The sequence below is a fragment of the Nannospalax galili genome, unplaced genomic scaffold, assembly GCF_000622305.1.
Source record: "Nannospalax galili isolate Female #2095 unplaced genomic scaffold, S.galili_v1.0 scaffold1036, whole genome shotgun sequence".
In the NCBI taxonomy this organism is placed as follows: Eukaryota; Metazoa; Chordata; class Mammalia; order Rodentia; family Spalacidae; genus Nannospalax; species Nannospalax galili.
In genome coordinates this window covers 602765-619453 of record NW_008337664.1, presented here as the reverse complement: position 1 = coordinate 619453, position 16689 = coordinate 602765, and the positions used below count along the sequence as shown (strand labels likewise).

Sequence of the window (16689 nt, the reverse complement as noted above, 5' to 3'; positions counted from 1 at the left end):
TTTTTTGGTCTTTTTGAGACAGGGTCTCCCTGTAGCCCCAGCTGTCCTGGAACTCACTATGTAGACCAGGCTGGCCTTGAACTCACAGAGATCTGCCTGCCTCTGCCTCCTGAGTGTTGGGATTAAAGGCGTGCGCCACCACGCCTGGCCTACTGTGTGCTTTTTTATCGGTAATGTTTAATTATAGCAAGTGGAACTAATTTTCTGTCACGGTAGTAATGGAGTAGGTGTTTTGAAAAATGAATTTAATTGGAAATGTCCACTTAAGAGAAATAAGAAATAAATGAAAGTCTCATATTGTAGTTCAGGCATGGCAGAACCTGAGGTGCACACAGAGGACCACAGGCCCGGCACAGACCCTGGGGGTGGGGCATGGGTCCTAAAGAAAAGGGGAACTTGTGCCATTTGGCACCTCAAGATCCACTGTGGCTTGGGGAGCCTTATACATTCCCCACTGCCACAGGCCAAGCTGAAGTCCTTCTCTACCAAGATTGTGCAGCTACTGAAGGAGTGGACAGAGGCCTTCCCCTATGACTTCCAGGATGAAAAGGCCATGGCCGAGCTGAAGGCCATTGCACACCGAGTCACCCAGTGTGATGAGGTGAGGTCTGCCATTGCTCCTTGGTCAGGCTGCTTGGGTGTTTGTGGTGGGGGGACAGTGTCTCCAGGAACATCTCTATAGGTGGGCTTTCCCTGTCACCTCCAAAAGGTAGTACCCACAGACAATAGCTCAGCTGGCCAGCAGTGGCCTATATCGATCTGGGACACCACAACACTTGCTGTGACCGTGTTCTGGCCCCTAGCACTCTCATGCCTGGATGGGGTCTGTGGGAAGGTACAGGAACTCTACCTGACTCCCGGTTTGGTCATGGCCTTGGAGATACAAATGGAGCTGAGCATCCTGTCCTCAGGATGGAGAGCTCTTTGTACTTATCAGCCCCTGTTCCCTGAGGGGAAACTCTTCTTCATGCCTTGTGGGCCCCTTCTGCTGTGGGAGGCCAAAAGCAGCAGCTGTGTTGATGTCTGGGAAAGTTGCTTTTCAGACTAAGCCCTGGCCCTGCCTTCTTCCCCTCCTCTAGCAGGACAACTGGTCAAGCCCACCCTCCCCAGAAGTCCTCAGGGAGACACTCAAGGGCTGGAGGCATATACAGGCTTGGATAGGGGATGGGAGCTCAAAGTCAGAAATGTCTCTGGAAGTGAGATGGGGCTCTCTGTGGTGTAGTGGCCTTGCTGTCAGTCTACTCCAGCATCCTCATGGAACCCTGACCCTCACAGGAGAATGGCACAGTGAAGAAAGCCATTGCCCAAATGATACAAAACCTGCTGCTGTCCCTGGCTGCCCGCAGTCAGCTCCAGGAGCTGCGGGAGAAGCTCCGGTCACCCGTTGTGGACAAAGGGCCTGTCCTCAAGGCCAAGCCACCAGCCACCCAGAAGGACATCCTTGGTGTATGCTGTGACCCCCTGGTGCTGGCCCAGCAGCTGACCCACATCGAACTGGTCAGTGCCGCTTGTATGCTCTGCATGGTACTGGGTGGGACTCAGCCCACACTCAAGAGTGTGACAGCTCAGTGTGAGAGGAAGGACCTAGGGCAGCACTGGCCTGTGGGAGCCCCAGGATGGAGAACAGGCCTGGGGCGGGGAGATGAAGAATTTGTGTCTTGGGTAGGTTCCCTCTGCCCCACAGCCTCTACCATACTCCCCTGAAGCCCCATCCTCTCTGTTTGCCATCTCCCACTAAAGGAAAGGGTCAACAGCATCCGTCCTGAGGACCTGATGCAGATCATCAGCCACATGGATTCCTTGGACAATCACAGGGTAAGTGAACGCACTCTGGGACCCATGGTGGGTAGTTGACCCAGCTAAGCCTGCACCCCAACTCAGGTTGGGTGCAAGCCTCGCTTAGACATGGCATGCACTTCAAAAGAGTGTTGGATCATGAAACTGAGTGGATGTGGCCGTGGCCTTCCTAGGCCTGCATCTAGGGGAATGTGATGACTATATAGAGTGGTTCATTCTGGGAGGAGCCAACGGGACTGATGGCTTAGCTTGCCCTGAGCAGCTAAGGAGCAGGCAGGCATGACCAAGGTCAAGCCTTGGCCTTGGGTATCTCACCAGCCATGGTGACTGGCTTATGCAAGCAGGGTCCTTAGGGCTCCCTGTGACCTGCTTTGTTCCTCCAGTGCCGAGGGGACATGACTAAGACCTACAGTCTAGAGGCCTATGACAACTGGTTCAACTGCTTGAGCATGCTGGTGGCTACTGAGGTGTGCCGGGTAAGTTTGTTGTACAGCAGACCCAGGTGAGATGGTCCTACCATGTCCGCAAGGTCTGACTCCTGCCCTAAAGTCTCAAATGCATGGAGCACCTATTGCCAGGGCCTTAGCCTGCCCCTTCTACCAGAATCTCACAGGAAACAGTGATTCTTTCCAAGATAATAAAGACTCCATTCCTGGAATGCTCCCTTTGTGCCAATTTTATTGGGCCTCATTGGTCCATCTTCCTCAACCTTTAGGCAGATGGCTCCATCTCTTCTGTGGATAACGGTAAAGCAGTGTTAGGGGATGTATCTAGGCCTTGAAAATGCAACCTCAAGTTTCCTAGCTCTGGAAGCTAAGTCTGAGGCCCTTCCTGCCCCTCTGCCCAGTGGTCCCAGCCCCAGTGGTCCCTTGGTGGGTCCCTACTGAGGCCGACCCTCTGTTTCCAGGTGGTGAAGAAGAAGCACCGGACCCGCATGCTGGAGTTCTTCATCGATGTGGCCCGAGAGTGCTTCAACATTGGGAACTTCAACTCCATGATGGCCATCATATGTGAGTGTCCAGGTTCAGGTGGGGCTGCCTGTGCTACCCACGTCCCCACACACTGACCCCTCCCCAATGTCTCTGCAGCCGGCATGAACCTTAGTCCTGTGGCGCGGCTGAAGAAAACGTGGTCCAAAGTCAAGACGGCCAAGTTCGATGTCTTGGAGGTACTGGTGTCTGAACCCCCTCTCATCTGGTTGTTGGCCAGAGGGCCCTCGGCAGCAAGGAGTGGAGTCTGTGGTGGTGGGGACTCGAGCTGTCCTTGACATCACTGCTTTGGGTAGAATCAGCACCTAAAGTGATTTCTGGAATGATTAGAATCAGCACCTAAAGTGATTTCTGGAATGATTAGTAAGAGTATGAATAAAGTGACACTGGCCTCTGAGCAGTCTGGTCTTTTTCTCGGGCAATTTCTGGTCCGGGGTCACCTGGGTCCCCAGAGGCTGGTAGACAAGTCACCTGAAACTCTACCTACATGTATTTGATCACAGACTGATTTGTTTTGCTGTTAGAAAACATTTGTGCCTTATGGCACTGGTCACATCTGAGTGGTATCAGTTTGTACAGACGAGCAAAGGAAGGTTTTTAAAGGAAGGCGTGTGAATGCAGCAAGGCAGACAGGGCTTCAGTGCCTCCCCGGGTCACTTTCCAATGCCTGGGGGCTCAGTGGGTGCTTCGGGCCCTGATTTCCTGTGCTGACCCCTGAGCCCCCAGGACTATGCCTTCTCCACTTGTTGGCTCATCCTCTATAGAGGGCCATCCTGAGCAGGTTCGGGAGGACTCACACTGTACACCCTGTGCCTGCAGCACCACATGGACCCATCCAGCAACTTCTGCAACTACCGCACAGCCCTGCAGGGGGCTACACAGAGGTCCCAGACAGCCAACAGCAGCCGCGAAAAGATTGTCATCCCTGTGTTCAACCTCTTTGTTAAGGATATCTACTTCCTGCACAAAATCCATACCAACCACCTGCCCAGTGGGCACATTAACTTCAAAGTGAGTCCATTCCCTTGAGGTCCCAGCATGGGTGGGGCAGACAGAGCCTTCTTGTACTACCACAGCTGCAGACAGTGGCTTTGTGGCCCTGCGCGAAGGTCCTTAAGGGCTGGATGCACTGGGTGAGTCAGGGCTGCTGTTTAGCCATAAGGGGTGAGGTGCGACCCAGTTTTGTCACGGGGTGGGGAGGGGAGGGGAATGGCAAATCACACAGCTTCGTTCCTGTATTTATCCAGGAACCTGGTACCAGTGCTAATCCCCACTTAAGAGGCAGAAAAGAGGCCATACCTAGGGAATTGGGGGTGAGGAGGACTTTAGGCAAGAAAGAACTTGGGCAGAATTCCAGACAGAAGTTTAGAACCTGCCTGGGGGGCTGAGTGTGACTTGCTGAGGACAGAGGGCAGAACAGAGGTACCAGTGCGCTTGGGTAAGGGTTGGGTGGGTACTGTGCATTCCTACCGAGGCCCCTACTCATTCTTCTGTGCTATGTACGGCTAGAGACTGCCTCAGACTGGAGTCACAGGTGGGGTCTTCTGGGTCCCTGTGTAAGAGAAGCATAGGCCCTGCTGCAGCCTGATGGTCTATGCTGAGGGCAAGGTGGAACGGCCTCAGGGATATCTGCTGGCTCTGATGCTGTACAAGCTATAATAGGGTCAGCAAAGCCAAGCCTTTAGATGGGAACTGCTGTCTGTTCTTGACAGTTGGCTTTAAGTTTAGGAGACAAGAACATCTTGTTGGTGTTTTGTCTCTTCAGAAATTTTGGGAAATCTCCAGGCAGATCCATGAGTTTATGACATGGACACAGGTGGAGTGTCCCTTCGAGAAAGACAAGAAGATTCAAAGTTACCTGCTCACGGCACCCATCTACAGTGAGGAAGGTAAGGACTACCTCTGCTTAAGCACAACCATTTCCCCAGCTGCACAACTGTCCTCACAGTCACTCAGACCCCTTGACCTACTGAGGTGGTCCTAGAAGGCAGCCAGGAGACCTCTGTAGCAGGCACTGCATGTGGTTCACCCAGAGTTCATGGTTCCCTTTACCTTGGGCCTTGCTGTGCCCGGGAAGGGTTAAGTTAGTAAAACCCACCTGTGGGGATGCTGGCTCTCAGGGGCTCTCCACCCCTCAGCTCTCTTCATCGCCTCCTTTGAAAGTGAAGGTCCTGAGAACCACATGGAAAAGGACAGCTGGAAGGCCCTCAGGTAGGACTTGCCATGGATACCTGAGCCTAGGGAGGGAGGGGGCTGGTGTGGTAAGGACAGGTCTGTCCTTCCCAGAGGAAGGGGCTGGTTGGATGGGGAACCCTGGGCTGGACCCTGGCTCTCTTCTCACAGAGACGTGGGCTTTCCCTCTGCCTGCTCAGGGGAGCCTGATATAGCTCTGTTCCCTGTCCTGTAGGACCACTCTCCTTAACAGAGCCTGAGGGTGCTGCTTGCAGACACTGGCTGACCAGACACATGAACCAAGTTCACATCTTGATGGATATGGGATGAGATGAGGAGGCCTCACTGGTTGGGGTCCATTTTGTATATAACTTTTATGAAAAAGAAAATGGTAATTATTTCATGCATCAGCCTTTGGCACTTAAAGTTTTTTGTTGTTGTTATTTATTTTAAACAGGGCAGGGCCCTGCTTTGGGGGAGGGATGGGGAAAGAGTATCATGGGAGATGGTATCCATGGTAACATCTTATTCTAATGAAATGTAGATTTTTATTTTCTACTTTTGATGATTAACATCTTATGAAAAAAAGATTTAAAATAACCCAACCAAAACCAATGTGAGCCCTGCCTGTTTGGACGCCTCTGCAGCCAGCGTCTCTGATGTTGGGGTTAGTGCCTTAGAGGGTACTGGGGTCCAGTCTTCCGGCTCCATTATTGGAGTTGCAGCCAGCTCTGTCCTGGGCTGCGAGGCGCCCACCCTCAGCAGCCTGGGCCACCAGGTTCCCACAGGAAAGGCTGGAGTGGCCAGGAGGGCTGGTGTACACACCTCTGGAAGGGAACCTTTCCATGCGGGCTTTCCAAAGTTTACATTTTCATTTTCCTTTATCAGGGATTTATGGGTTTGGGGGGCGGGGGGTAGGGGGATGCCCGACAACATATTTTCTATGAGAATATGTTTGGCAAACTGTTCTTCAATTGTGTTTTAGAAGAGAAAAAAAAATCTAAGATAATATGGGGAGGGCAGTGTGGCACTGTCAATTTTCTGGGCTATAACTAAGACACAGAGCTACAAAGTTGATTTGAAACTGGCACACAAAGGGAAGAGAAAGCAGAATGGATGTGTTGCCGATGGCATCCCTTCCTTCTGGTAGGAGCCCCCCCTCCCCCCCCGGGTAATCTGAATTAGAAAATTAGCCAGGCAGCCACCAGCGCTGGAGCTCTTCCAGATCAATCTGTCCAACACAGAGAGGTATTTTTCTAATCCAAACAGAGGAGTATGCTCCATCTTCCATGTCTGACTTCCTGGCGTGAACCCTGGGCCTTACAGACCATGGGTGGGATGGCTCTCTTCCTCAGAAAGCTGGAGGTATCCTCCACAGACTGCCCTCTTCACGTTTGGCTTCAGTGGGAGCGGCCAGTCAAGAAGCCCAGTATAGACTGGTTGGTCCCATTCCCAGAGCTCCTGGGGATAGCCTGGAGATGGCCAGCCAGACCTTGGGGAGGAGGGTGAGGCGGTCACCCTCAGCCCTGGGGAGCTGAGTAGTTACACTGTATTGTCACAGTGTGTTCGCACTTTTCAGATGTTCGAGGTAGTACGGATTGTATACTGATAGTACCTATTGCTTTGTTTATGTCTTTGAGATAAAGGCTGGAAACTTGAGAATATATATTTGGAATATAATGTTAGAACATTTTCTGTATATGTGTTAAAGAGCCTTCAGTCCATGTGCACTTCAAGGGTCACCAGTTCTGGTACCCACTTGAAAAGTGTCTACATTTGCTACTTTATTCCCCCAATTTGATACACACCCCAAATTTGATGTTTTGGTATTTGGAGCTGATCTCTGAACATAAAGCTGTACCATAATGCAGGATGTCAGTTGTGGCGTGACTGAATGTATGTGCATTAATAAAAGAACATGTTGCTCCTCTCCCTTGCCTGTGTGCACTGATGAGCCTGGAGTCTACGGAGGATGAGGGGACTACAGGGACCCAGTATGGGCTTTTGGGGAACCCATCAAGTTTTTCTCTGCAGTTTGACTACATTCTAACATTGGGCTGTTCCAGTAACTCATGGGAGACTAGAAAAGAGTGCACAGGATGGGTGTTCCAGTCCCGCCTCTCAGAGGAAGCTCCCAAGGGATGTCACTGGTTCCTTCATTGTAGGACTAGTTAGAACCTGTGCTGTAGGCGCGCTGTGTTTTGCAGGTAGTGGAGACAGCAGCATCTGCTACACCTTCCTGCAAAGCGATCTGCTACACGCAGATCAGTCAGGATCTTGTGTTGTAGCAAGTTGCACTGAGGGGCACACAAGAGCTTGCAAACCAACAGAAAAGAACCCAGGCACTGGAGTGGGAAGCAGAGTCCTGTTTCTCCAGCCTGCCCCCTCCCTGTGAACATAGCCCAGGCTTGATGAGGGCCTCACTATGGCTTTTATAAAACCTCACCCTGCACCTCCAGCGCTAACTCTACTTGTGTCCCAAAACTAACACTGCCTACCAGAAGGCTTTTGGCAGCGATGGGGTGGCTGCACCATTGTGTCCATGACACAGACATGTGGGCAGTGAGTGCTGAAATGTGGCTGGTGGGATGGGGTTCTTAGTTTCCTGGTCAAATAAGTTTCACCTGCCTTAACTGAAGGGCACCTTATCATTAAGTCTGCTTCTTGGCCACGAGTCACATGACCAGCAATGATGCTCCCGTTCTGCTCCTGGAGTGGTTCCTTCTCCAGGGTGGTAGTTCTAGGCCATTATGGCTGGCCAGCAGCCATAGCGGCCCTGGAAAATTAAATATGAGTTCTCAGCTCCAGCCTGACTTGCTGGATCAGAAACTCTGGCAACCCAGGTGAGCCCTGAGCTACACATCTGAGAAGCTCTGTGCAGTGAAAAGGTGTGTGTGGACTCCTGCCTGCCCCTACAGCTCGCCTCTCCCAGAGGCCCTTACTTCTCACACATCAGCCAACATGCTGTGCATCCATGCCTTCTCCCTGCTTCCCACATACTTAGTTCATTCCATAGGCCCTCCAGAGTTCTTCCTGAGTGACAATTATACTCACCTGCCCACTCCCCAGTGTGCTGTTGGGGTCCGCCTCATGACTAGTCCTTTGTTGCTGTACAGCGAGCAGCAAGCATGCACAGCTCCTTACAGCTTCTGTAATGCCCACCTATCACTTCTTACCTTGCATACATTTCAGGAACAGGAACAGATCTACGTTGGAACTCTCCATGAGCAGCAATTAGCTGGGAATCCATCAAGACATGAGAAAAATGCTTAAGAGATTATCGATATCCACAGCTTCTACACCCACACGAAATGTACACTGAACATCTCAGGGAGGCCGTGCAAGGCAACAGGCAGAGCCAGGAGCTGAGGTTTAAAGGGTTTAAAGTACTATATAGATCAGTCCTGGTCTCTAGTCCCCAGCCAGAAGTGCTTGACCTGTTGTTCACCTCTTTGAGCCTGTTTTCTCAGGATTGAAACAGGAGTCGTGTTCATCTTTATGGGTGTGGGAACAGTGGGTGGTGCAGAGGATGGGTGACCCCCTGGTAAGCACAAGTTCTTCTGCAGAGTTGTAGCTCTCAAGGACCATGAAGCAAGGCTGATGGTAATAAACCCCCTCTCACAGGAACTCCTGAAGTCAGTGCAGAGACATGCCACCATCACCAAGGGACACGCCACTGTTAAACCCAACAACTATATAACACATGTGGGAGAATTTAAAACAAGTTTCTATAAGCAATCTACAGGCCAGTTTAGATGATGTTAACACAATTTTTATCTTTGCTCTCAAAAAAGAAGTCAATGTACTGCAAAAAAATAAAAACAAAAAGCCCAAGCATCAACCCCAATGTATCCAGGACACTTAGTATGGGTATCCGCCAAAGTCGAGTAAACAATGTTCTGACGGGTCTAAGAAGGTAAGTTATGCACCTGGCACCATGGGAGATGAAGTAGTAGCTTGCCAAAAACAACCAGTGAAGTTATATAAGATCACAAATCCAAGTGAATGCAGGAACCCAGAGAGGACAGAGAAACCCTGAAGCCAGCTTTTGCCTTGAAGACAGGGACTCTTAAGTTTCTATTTTCAGGTGTTTGGGAAGATAAAATGAGATATCGCTTAGGTTACCCTGGCCCATAAAGCTGGAATGCCCAAAGCCACTCTTCAGCTTAACAGTGACCCTGAAATATAAAGTGCTTTGCTTTAACCGAGGGAATGAAGAAAAACTGCTATTTTGAAGATTGTCACTACATGGGGACAGGGCCAAGACTTATTGGTGATAGTTTATAACTACATGTCAGTGAACTTTACAAAGTTTTGAAGCACAAATTACACTGGTCCAACAAACTTAAGCTGAGGATGTAATTTAACATGGCCCTCAAGTATCACCATTCCTAAGAATCAGTCTATGTTCCAATTTTTTAAAAAATACTTAATTATATTTTATGTGTATGAGTGTTATGCCTGCATGTAGGTAAGTGCACCCGTATCGAACAATGTCCATGGAGGACAGAAGAGGCTGTCAGATCCCCTGGAACTGGAGTTACAGACAGTTGTTAGCTGCCATGTGGGTGCTGGGATTCAAACCAGGGTCTTCTGCAAGAACAGTCAGTGTTCTTAACTGCTGAGCCATCTCTCCAACTCCTACGTTCTAGTTTTTAAAGTCACTTTTTATCTTTGTTTGAACTGCTAAACCCACCTAGTGGGTTTTTGTTTGTTTGCTTGTTTTTTGAGACAGGGTCTCACTGCAGCCCCAGCTGGCTTGGAACTCACTGTAGACCAGGCTGGCCACCTCCATCTCAAGTGAGATGGAGGTGATCAGCCTGCCTCTGCCTTCTGAGTGCTGGGATTAAAGGCATGCACCACAAATGCCCGGCTACAATAGCAATTTTAACATATTATCAGAATTATAGAAGGAAGGGATGAGGCAAAGATAATGTTTGAAAATATATTAGGTGAGAATTTTTCACAACTGATAAAAGGCAACAATCCAAGGAGTCCAAAGAAGCTCATGCAGGATCAGGAAAAAGAAATCACAGTTATATAATGACAGAGCGAGCCCGGCGTGGTGGTGCACACCTTTAATCTCAGCAGAGGCAGGCTGATCTCTGTGAGTTCAAGGCCAGCCTGGTCTACATAGTGAGTTCTAAGCCAGCCAGGGTCACAGTGTCTAAAAAAATAAAAATTAAAAAAATGATATATAGGGGGCTGGAGAGATGGCTCAGCAGTGAAGAACACTGGTTGTTCTTGCAGAAGACCCGGGTTTGAATCCCAATGCTGACATGGTAGCTGACAACTGTAACTCCAGTCCCAGGGGATCCGACAGCCTCTTCTGTCCTCCACGGGTACTGCATGACATGGGTACATTTACCTACATGCAGGCAATACACACATACATATAAATAAAAAATAAAAAAAATTTTAAAAAAGTATGATAATAGATCAAAGATGAAGAGACCCGAAAGAGCCAGAGTAAAAGAAGGCTGACCACTGTCAAAGGAGGGCCAGGTGCTGGTAGTTCACAGCACAAATAACTGAAACCAGCAGACAGTGGAATAATGTCCATGTGGCTAGAAAAATAATTGTCAGCCTTAAGTTCTCTACCCTTCAAGTATGTATTTTTTATTTTATTTTGAGTCAGGATCTCCTTGTAACCCCCAGCTGACTTGGAAGTTGCTACGTTGACCAGGCTGGCCAGAGGCTGGCCTAGATCTCAGAGATTCGCCTACCTCTGCTCCCCGCTGCTGGACTTAAAGGTATGTGCCAGCACGCCCAGCTAATTATGTATTTTTTTAAATGAAAGAAAAGGAGTTTTTGGTCAGCAGATCTTTACCAAAAGAAATTTCATGAATGACAGCTTTTAATACAATCCACATTTAAAAATCATTTCCCAGATGGACCACAGATGTAAATTTGAAAAGCAACAGTAATATGAAAACATAAAATTTTCTTTGATATTTTGGAGTAGGCAAGGATTTCTTAAATTAGACATTCAAATTAGTAACTCTAAAAGACAGAAATTGATGAATTGGACTTCATTATAATAGTTCTTATTAACATATACTACTGCGAATGAAAAATAGGCCCCTTACTAGAGGAAATTATTGTGCGCATTGCAGCTATGAACATGGATGTGCAAGTGTTTCTGTATTATTCTGACTTAGAATCCTTCAGGTATATACCCATGAGTGGCATGGCTGGGCCATATGGGCAGTTTTTGGAATTTTGAGAAACCTCCATATTGATTTCCATAATGGCTGCGTAAGTTTACATTTTCCACCAGCAGTGAGGGCTCCTCCTTCCTCACCAGCATTTGTCATCATTTGGTTTCTTGATGACAGTCATTACCTTGGGGTGAGGACTCAAAACAGTTTTAATGTGCATTTCCTTTATGGTCAAGGATTTTGGGCACTTCTAAGTATTTCTTGGCCATTTGTATTTATAGAATACTGACTGATGATGATTTGGTGTTTTTGTGGCTCTTCATACAATCTAGATATTAACTCCTTGTATGACATGTAGTTGGCAAAGACAGTTTTTTTTTTTTTAACAGCTGTTTGATTCCGTGTAATTCTGGATGTGTTTTCCCGTGCCACCGGAGTCCTTTTCAGAAAGCCCTGGCCTGTGCCAGAGTCATGAAGTGTCTCACCTGTTCCCCTCCAGCATCTTAGTTTCAGGTCTAAAATTAAGACCTTTGACCCGTTTTTTAAACTGGTCTTTGCGCAGGCTGAGACACAGCTTGAGTTTCACTATCTACAGGTATGGAGATCCAGTTTTCCAACACACCATTTCTTAAAGAGGCTATCTCTTCTCCAATTCATGGTTTTGATACTTCTGTTAATAATAGGTGGTTAAAGCTTCCTTCTTCCCTCCCTCCCACTCTCCCTCCTCCCCTCAAACTGCTTTCTGCTAAGGATTACTTTGGCTGTTTGGGGGACTTTTGTGCTTCCACGTGAATTTTAGGAGTTTTTTCTCATTCTGTAAAGAATGTCAGACATTTTGATGGGGTTGTGTTGAATCTGCACATCACTGCTGGTAATACAGTCGTTTAAATATTAGTTTTGCCACCAATGGGTATGGGAGGTCTTTCCATTTACTAGTGTCCTCTTTGATTTTTCTTCAGTGTCTTAAAGTTTTAATTGTAGAAGTCTTTCACCCCTTGGTTAGCTTTATTCCTAGCTTTTTCTTTTAAGCTATCGTAAATGAGATTTTTAAAAAACCGAGCTGTTTCTCAGATTTACTGTATAGAAAAGCTCCTGAATGCTGATTGGAAATTTTATATTCTGCCACTTTGCTGAACATGATGATCAGTTCTAAGAGTCTTTCTGGTCTTTGATGGGTTAGTCTTCGTTTCATTAATTTCTGCCCTGATCTTCATTATTTTCTTGACTAGTACTTTTGGATTTGGATTGCTCTTATTTTTCTAAGACCTTCAAGTGTTTCGTTAGGTGATTTGAGCTCTTTCTGATTTCTTTGTTCATTTATTTCTAGAGGGTGGCCTCAAATTTGCTATGCAGATGAGGATGATCTTGAATTCTTAGTCTTCGTTTCATTAATTTCTGCCCTGATCTTCATTATTTTCTTGACTAGTACTTTTGGATTTGGATTGCTCTTATTTTTCTAAGACCTTCAAGTGTTTCGTTAGGTGATTTGAGCTCTTTCTGATTTCTTTGTTCATTTATTTCTAGAGGGTGGCCTCAAATTTGCTATGCAGATGAGGATGATCTTGAATTCCTGGTTTATGCTACTGCTAAGTGAGTCTTCAGGTCAAGTGCTTGTACCCGCCAGTGGGGTCTTCACCTTGCAGCTCTGTATACCAGAGGACTCTGTTGGCCACACTTATGTTTGCAGCCTGTGAACCGTGCAGATTCTCACCCTCCTGAGACTCCTCAGTGTTCCCTGGGGGAGGAACCAATGTTTTAGCTGGAGGGGGGGGGGTTGGGAGTGTGGGCAGCATCCAGACCACTAGAATGAATCAGTTCAGGCAGAGGACCCGTCTTCAAGCTTTCAACACCTGAGTATGAATCACCCGGCTGGAGGAATGCAGCTGTGGTGTATCAAGTACACCCCTGGAACCTCAGAGATCTTAGGCTCTTTATCAGTGAAGGCAGGCAGGTGGCTGCAGAGATTGATTCACTGGCTGGACTCAGGCTCAGCACTGTCAGACTCCAGGGTTGTTCTCAGTCGGTACCTGCTCTTGGGTGGAGCTACCTTTCCCCATGTAGCTGCCTGCCTGCGCTGAGCTTCCTGCTGCCCGTTCCCATCAGCTTGTCTGCGTTTGGTCCTTCTGCTTTTCATAGCTGCCGGACCTGGTCTGTTCCCTGATCTCAGGCCCCCGTTTTAAGAATAGGTTATCTCTCAAGATGCTACCCAGCCCTCTTAGTCAAACAAAGCAACAGAATGGGATTCAGACTGCTGACATGTCTGCTGGGAAGAACAGCCGTTTTGTCAGTGCCTGTAACTGAATTTGAGGCTTCAGAGGGCTACGGACTCACCCTAAGCATAGAAATGCCTGTTGTGTGCCTCTGGCTTACATTTTGGAAAAGAGCGATCTCCCACTCCCTGTCGAGGGGCTGAAGCTGTGTCCGGATTGCTTCTATGCATCACCATGCATGTTCGGTACACCTTTCAGGTATCTTTTCATTTCCCTTGTGATTTCCTAAGTTCTTCCTCTCTTTGGACTGGAGTGTGCCTTCCCTTTTCTCCTCCACTGGCTCAGCAGCTTCTAGCCTGCTAGCTTACCCAGAAGTCTCTCTCTTTGGAGGATAACTTCTGAGACCTCCTGATACCTGAAGCCTTGGACAACATGAATTCCTGTTTTCTTATAGGTGCATACCTATGATGAAACTTAATTTATAAATAAGAGATTAACAATGGCTATCAATAAATACTATACAATATATACTATGATAAAAATTACATGGTCTTTCTCAAAATACCTTATTGTACTTACCATTCTTCTGATCTGAACTAGTACAATACCACATGATGAGGCACAGTGCAGCAGATGACAGCAGCACTGTGAGGCAGCGCTGGGCTACTACCGACCTTCCTACTTGAACATGGGCATGTCCATTATCATGACAGCTGATCTGATAAGCAAGACGACTATTGAATGAATAGTATACAGCATGGGTATGCTGAACAATAGGATGATTCATGTCTCAGGCAGGATGGAGTAGGATAGTGTGAGATTTCATTACACTAAGAATAGCACGCAATTTGAAATTTATAAACTGTTTATTTCTGGAATTTTCCATTTAATATTTTTGGCCCATAGGTAACTGAAACTGCAAGAAGCAAAATCATGGATGAGGAGAAACTGCAAAATATGGACAGTGTCTATTCTCTGCTCAATTTTGCTGTGAAGTTAAAACTGCTAAAAAGTAAAATTTACTTAAAAAGTAGAAACCAGAAAGGAAAAAGATTAGTAGATCATTACAGTTAATTTTCATTCACTAAAAAGTATTGTCAGAGCAGGCATGGTGGTCCACACCTCCCCTCCCAGCACCGGGGAGGCTCAAGTAGGAGGAGGTTCAAGGTCAACCGTAGTTACAGAGTGAGTTCTTCAGCCAGTGAGGCTATGTAGTAAGATCTTAAAAAAATACTCGAATGGAAGAAGATAAGCCATATTGGGAGAAGATATCCGTAAATATTTTACCAAGAATTTTATCCAGAACTTGTGAAGAATTCCCAAAACAGAAAAAATGGGGAAGAGATAGGAAATGCCAATTACAGCTACAGTTAAGTACTGCCAAGTCTGCCAAGGGAACTCCATCCAGTGCTGGATGTGTGGTCTACTTTGGATAGTAGGTTCAAGCATACAAGCAACTGATGGTGCAGGCACTGTCCTAGAGAGATTCTGACATGCTTACAAGATATACAGTCCTGCTCATGAGACTACTGTCATAGTAAAACAGGAGAAACTATAAATGACCCAAAGTTATCAACAACACAAGAAACCTAGACATGCCAAAAATATTATCAATAAAATGAGTAAACATTAAAGTATTACTACTCAGTAATAAAAATGAATCGACTTTGAGATTAACAGGGGTGAACCTTGAAAACACAACACCTAGGTAAAGTTAGAAAATATAATGAAATGATAACAAACGAATTTAAAATCAGGCACAATTAACCTGTAGATACTCACAGTTGGGAAAACCATTAAGAAAAGGGAAAAATTATCACAAAAGCCAGCCTGTGAGGACCATGAAAGAGCGAGGACGGGGTGTCAGAACAGGCACGTGGGGCTGTTCCCAGGTGCTGGACCTCCAATGGACAGCACTTTATTATTCTTTAAAAGTCACAACTGCAGAGTGTACCTTTTTGTCTTATGATATTTCACAATAGAAAGAAATCTGCCACATTTTCATTAAGCTTTTGGTAATAAAATACTTTATTGGTACCACTTAATGTCAAAAATATAGTGATGCTTCCATTGCTTAGCTTCCATCTTTAAATTAAAAACTAGTTTAAAAAAATACGAGTTAAAGTAAAAATTGATTATCTCAAAAACAAGCTGCGATCTATCTTTGCAAATAATCAAGGTCCTCATTTTCAATACACTTCAGTGGTCTTCATAATAAATAACTGTACACAAGGAAACACTTACTTGGGTTATTCTGCAGAGAACATTTTACACATCTTTAAAAACACTAATCACTACTCCAGCTCAAAATTTGCAAGAGCTGTTTGTTCCGTTATTATATAACAGGACTCATGTTAGCACCTAAAGACCTGGAATTTGTATCATCTGAGATAGATGAGTTACTGAACAAAAAGAATAATGATTTTTTCTGTGAGTTTTCATGGGCAATATACAAACAGTAGTCCCTTCTAAGTGAAAGGTTTAAGTCATGCATGCCTTTTACTTTATCTCCAAATTCTGGATCTAGCGAATGACCCAATGATAAAAGATCCATGTGTGATAAATATCACAGTACAGTTAGCAGAATATAATTTCTTATTCATCTTGTCTCATTAATATAATTTATACTTCAATTAAAATAACATTCTGTTTGTACATATTCATCTAAAGTAGCTCATAATTCGTATTTCTCTTCAGATTACCTTTCTTTCCTCCTCTCTTCTCAAATCAGAATGATCCTGATTTTTGGTTTTTCAACAAAACTCTTTCAACTGAAAGTATAATAATATAAATATAGATGTGGCAAATCCTGACATATTAGAAAATACAAACTAATTATATAAGGACCCATGCTAAATAAGACAGTGCAAAGCAGAAGCCACACAAAACCATGCTGTGCTGTCTCTTCTACATCTCCTCAGGAAGATTCTGATGCATCTGGCTTCCATAAAGATGTTCCCAAACATAGCCAGTCTCCTGAATTCCAGTATAAATGTTTTGTGTTAAAGCTTCCATATTTACTTCTGTTTGTTCAAAAGTCTACTCAACTTTGACTATGCATTTTGAACATGATAACATAATAATAATACGGTTTATTTATAATCAAGCCATAGATTCTAACCACCTACTTGTTTAAAAACATTCAGAAGTGAAGCAAAAAAAAATTAAGGGGTTTTGATTTCCGTCTTTTTGTTTTGGGTCTTTTTGAGACAGGGTCTCCCTGTAGCTCCAGCTGTCCTGGAGTTCACTGTGTAGACCAGGCTGGCCTTGAATTCACAGAGATCTGCTTGCCTCTGCCTCCCAAGTGCTGGGATTAAAGGAGGGCGCCACAGTGCCCAACTTTATTTATTTATTTATTTA

General features: G+C 45.9%; 1 protein-coding gene across 2 annotated transcripts in view; it reads left to right on the top strand.

Moving 5' to 3' along the window:
• Positions 1-6890, top strand: part of Rasgef1a (RasGEF domain family member 1A) — an 80729-nt gene extending 73839 nt beyond the window's left edge. For both annotated transcript variants that reach the window (XM_008832688.2, XM_008832687.3), the window contains exons 4-13: positions 464-601; positions 1276-1497; positions 1741-1815; positions 2181-2273; positions 2705-2807; positions 2886-2965; positions 3606-3797; positions 4552-4675; positions 4925-4997; positions 5194-6890. In XM_008832688.2, coding sequence (XP_008830910.1) covers positions 464-601; positions 1276-1497; positions 1741-1815; positions 2181-2273; positions 2705-2807; positions 2886-2965; positions 3606-3797; positions 4552-4675; positions 4925-4997; positions 5194-5218 — 1125 coding nt within the window. In that variant the 3' untranslated portion in view covers positions 5219-6890. The remainder of the gene's footprint in view (positions 1-463; positions 602-1275; positions 1498-1740; positions 1816-2180; positions 2274-2704; positions 2808-2885; positions 2966-3605; positions 3798-4551; positions 4676-4924; positions 4998-5193) is intronic.
• Positions 6891-16689: the final 9799 nt, after the last annotated feature.